The following is a 3,861-nucleotide window of genomic DNA, read 5'->3' on the forward strand; positions in this document are numbered from 1 at the left end:
TTACTGTGTTTTTCGTGTTTTCAGGTTTTAAATCATTAAGTTAGCATATCATATAGATATAGAACATATGTCTAGTTGATTTTAAAAGTCAAGTTAGAAGTATTAACTTTTATTTGCGAACAAGTTTAGAATTAACTAAACTATGTTCTAGTGATTTCAAGTTTAAACCTTCGAATAAGGTAGTTTTATATATATGAATTGAATGATGTTATGAACATCATTACTACCTCAGGTTTTGTGAATAAACCGACTAGAAATGAAAAAAATAGATCTAGCTTCAAAGGATCCTTGGATGGCTTGAAAGTTCTTGAAGCAGAATCATGACACGAAAACAAGTTCAAGTAAGATTTTCACTCGAAATAAGATTGTTATAGTTATAGAAATTGAATCAAAGTTTGAATATGAGTATTAGCTTGTATTAGAAAGATATATTACTATAAATAAGAAAGATTTCTTGAAGTTGGATGATCACTTTACAAGATTGGAAGTAAGCTAGCAAACTTGGAAGTATTCTTGATTTTATGAAACTAGAACTTATAGAATTTATGAAGAACACTTAGAACTTGAAGATAGAACTTGAGAGAGAGATCAATTAGATGAAGAAAATTGAAGAATGAAAGTGTTTGTAGGTGTTTTTGGTCGTTGGTATATGGATTAGATATAAAGGATGTGTAATTTTGTTTACATGTAAATAAGTCATGAATGATTACTAATATTTTTGTAATTTTATGAGATATTTCATGCTAGTTTCCAAATGATGGTTCCCACATGTGTTAGGTGACTCACATGGGCTACTAAGAACTGATCATTGAAGTGTATATACCAATAGTACATACATCTAAAAGCTGTGTATTGTACGAGTACGAATACGGGTGCATACGAGTAGAATTGTTGATGAAACTGAACGAGGATGTAATTGTAAGCATTTTTGTTAAGTAGAAGTATTTTGATAAGTGTATTGAAGTCTTTCAAAAGTGTATGAATACATATTAAAACACTACATGTATATACATTTTAACTGAGTCGTTAAGTCATCGTTAGTCGTTACATGTAAGTGTTGTTTTGAAACCTTTAGGTTAACGATCTTGTTAAGTGTTGTTAACCCATTGTTTATTATATCAAATGAGATGTTAAATTATTACATTAACATGATATTATGATGTATTAATATATCTTAATATGATATATATACAATTAAATGTCGTTACAACGATAATCGTTACATGTATGCCTTGTTTCGAAATCATTAAGTTAGTAGTCTTGTTTTTGCATATGTAGTTCATTGTTAATATACTTAATAATATGTTTACTTATCATAATACCATGTTATGTTTACTTATCATAATACCATGTTAACTATATATATATCCATATATATGACATCATATAGTTTTTATAAGTTTTAACGTTCGTGAATCACCGGTGAACTTGGGTGGTCAATTGTCTATATAAAACCTATTTCAATTAATCAAGTCTTAACAAGTTTGATTGCTTAACATGTTGAAAACACTTAATCATATAAATATCAATTTCATTTAATATATATAAACATGGAAAAGTTCGGGTCACTACAAGCTGAACCAATTCCGGAGGCGATCCGAGACATGGCGGATGAGGACGCATACGACCTTCATGACGCGGCGGTTAATGCCTGCGCGGCGATTAAGGTTCCGTTCATTGAACAAATTGGGTCGACGCCGGACCTTAATTTGCAAAAAGTGAAGAAGTTGATCCCGTAGTTGTAGGGATTCTTGTAATTTTATTTTTGTTTCTGATGTAATGGTTGTAATTAAATTAATGGAATATCAATTTCCTGTGATTCTTGTTTTACCTTTATAAGTGTTCAGCTGTTATGTAGAAAAACATGTATATATACATATATACGTTCCGTCGTCACGGTAATGTACCGTTTGTCAAGGTTACACTTGATGATTGTCGACATTGCATTCATCTACTTAATGTTGGGATTAATGCGACGGATACGAAATCCGGAGGCATCCCGTTCCGAGGGCTAGGCGTACCTCCAATACGCTTAGCGTCGCCAATGCCGTCCAAAGATTAGATGATGTCTTTGTCCATGGCATAAGTAACTTGTGAATGGACTTACATTTATAACGTCGAAGCGCAGCCATAATAGTTACACAATACCTTAGAAATGAAAATTGAAAAATGCAGTGAATTGAAACTGAAAACAAAGAAGTTTAACGCGCGACGCGCTTACATTTGTGGTGATCAATCACAAACTTAGGTAAAACGAAAAAGAAAAGTTTCCAACAATGAAAAATTTCGAAATACTTAAACATAGAACTTCTTTAAGTTTGTTGCGTGCCACATACGCGGCACAAATTTTCCATCATGCGTCTTTAGGTTATACGCCCCGTTCCCAATTGCATCTGCAATCACATATGGGCCTTCCCAGTTGGGTCCCAATTTGCCAGTATCCTCGACCCGGCTGGCATTGTTGTTACGCCACACAAAATCACCGGGACGGAAAGTACGTTCCTTCACACGTTGGTTGTAGTACTTGGAAATTTTCTGTTTGTTTGACGCTTCCCTGATAGCGGCGATGTCACGCCTTTCCTCCAATAAGTCCAAATTTTCTTTCAAGCTAATGACGTTGGACTCATCATTGAATTCCAGTACACGTTGGGTTGAGACAGCAATTTCAGCTGGTATCACCGCCTCGGTACCGTAAACAAGGCTGAATGGCGTTTCTCTATTACTCCTTTTTGGTGTAATAAGACTTGCGGAAGCTCATCTGCCCAACCCTTCCTATCCGTGTCCAACATTGCCCTTATCTCGGCAACGATACCTGTTGGTAAATTTGACTTGCCCATTTGCCTGCGGATGGGCAACGGAACTGAAAGTCTGTTTGATATTCAACCCGTCACACCATGACCGAAACGGATCGTGAGCGAACTATTTGCCGTTATCACTTACAATCTCATGTGGTATTTCGAAACGGCACACAATTTCCTCCCAAACAAAATTCACAATCTGCTTACCCGTTATGCTTTTCAATGGTTTGGCTTCAACCCACTTGGTGAAAAAGTCAATTGCAACGACCAAGTGTTTTCCATCCAGGAAGGGTCCCACCAAATCGATTGCCCACTTGTAAAAGGGCCAAGCAGACGTGACGGGAATTAGCTCATGCGCCGGCATGTGAATTTGTGGAATATGAATTGAAAAAGGGTAGATACTACTCAGTTAAATTCATATTACTAATATGCAAATTGGGGAAAAAATTGCTCAAGAACACTAATTTTCGGATTAAATGGTGTTTAGGTGACGTTGGCGTGAAGCACAAGCTTTGATGATTTCTTTCGTGTCACAGTACATAGACGGCCAAAAATACCCTAGCCGCATTATCTTTCCCACAACGGTCCTAAATCCTGCATGCATGCCACAAGTCCCTTCATACACCTCCCTTACGATTGTTTCCGCCTCGCTTGGACCGACGCACCTTAAAAGTGGTGCCGTGAAGGATTTCTTGAACAGAACTCCATCCCTTAACATGTACAAAGGTGCTTTCATACGAATCTTACGGGCCGTTGCCCCGTCGACTGGCAACGTCCCGGTCTTAAGATACGTAATAATGGGACTCATCCATGTCTCGACCTCCTCTACGGGGGCCACTTCCTGTACCACGTCAGTGGATTTTTGACTAAGGACCTCCACCCAAACGTCCTTGGCGAAGTGGCTGAATACGCTTGACGCGAGTTTGCTGAGTGCGTCGGCCTTTTTATTCAAGGATCGCGGCACTTGCATTATTGAGAAAAGCTCGAATTTGCTGGCCATTTCTTTCGCCAACCTCAAATAATTTTGCATGGCCGGATCTCTAGCTTCAAACGTCCCATTCAT

At 37.5% G+C, this 3,861-nt stretch overlaps 1 protein-coding gene across 1 annotated transcript; it reads right to left on the minus strand.

Moving 5' to 3' along the window:
* Positions 1-3,270: 3,270 nt before the first annotated feature.
* LOC139859345 (uncharacterized) lies at positions 3,271-3,861 on the minus strand. Its single transcript, XM_071848138.1, has one exon. It carries the CDS (start codon positions 3,859-3,861, stop codon positions 3,271-3,273), a length of 591 nt encoding a protein of 196 aa, XP_071704239.1.

Source organism: Rutidosis leptorrhynchoides, chromosome 7 (assembly GCF_046630445.1).
Source record: "Rutidosis leptorrhynchoides isolate AG116_Rl617_1_P2 chromosome 7, CSIRO_AGI_Rlap_v1, whole genome shotgun sequence".
In the NCBI taxonomy this organism is placed as follows: domain Eukaryota; kingdom Viridiplantae; phylum Streptophyta; class Magnoliopsida; order Asterales; family Asteraceae; genus Rutidosis; species Rutidosis leptorrhynchoides.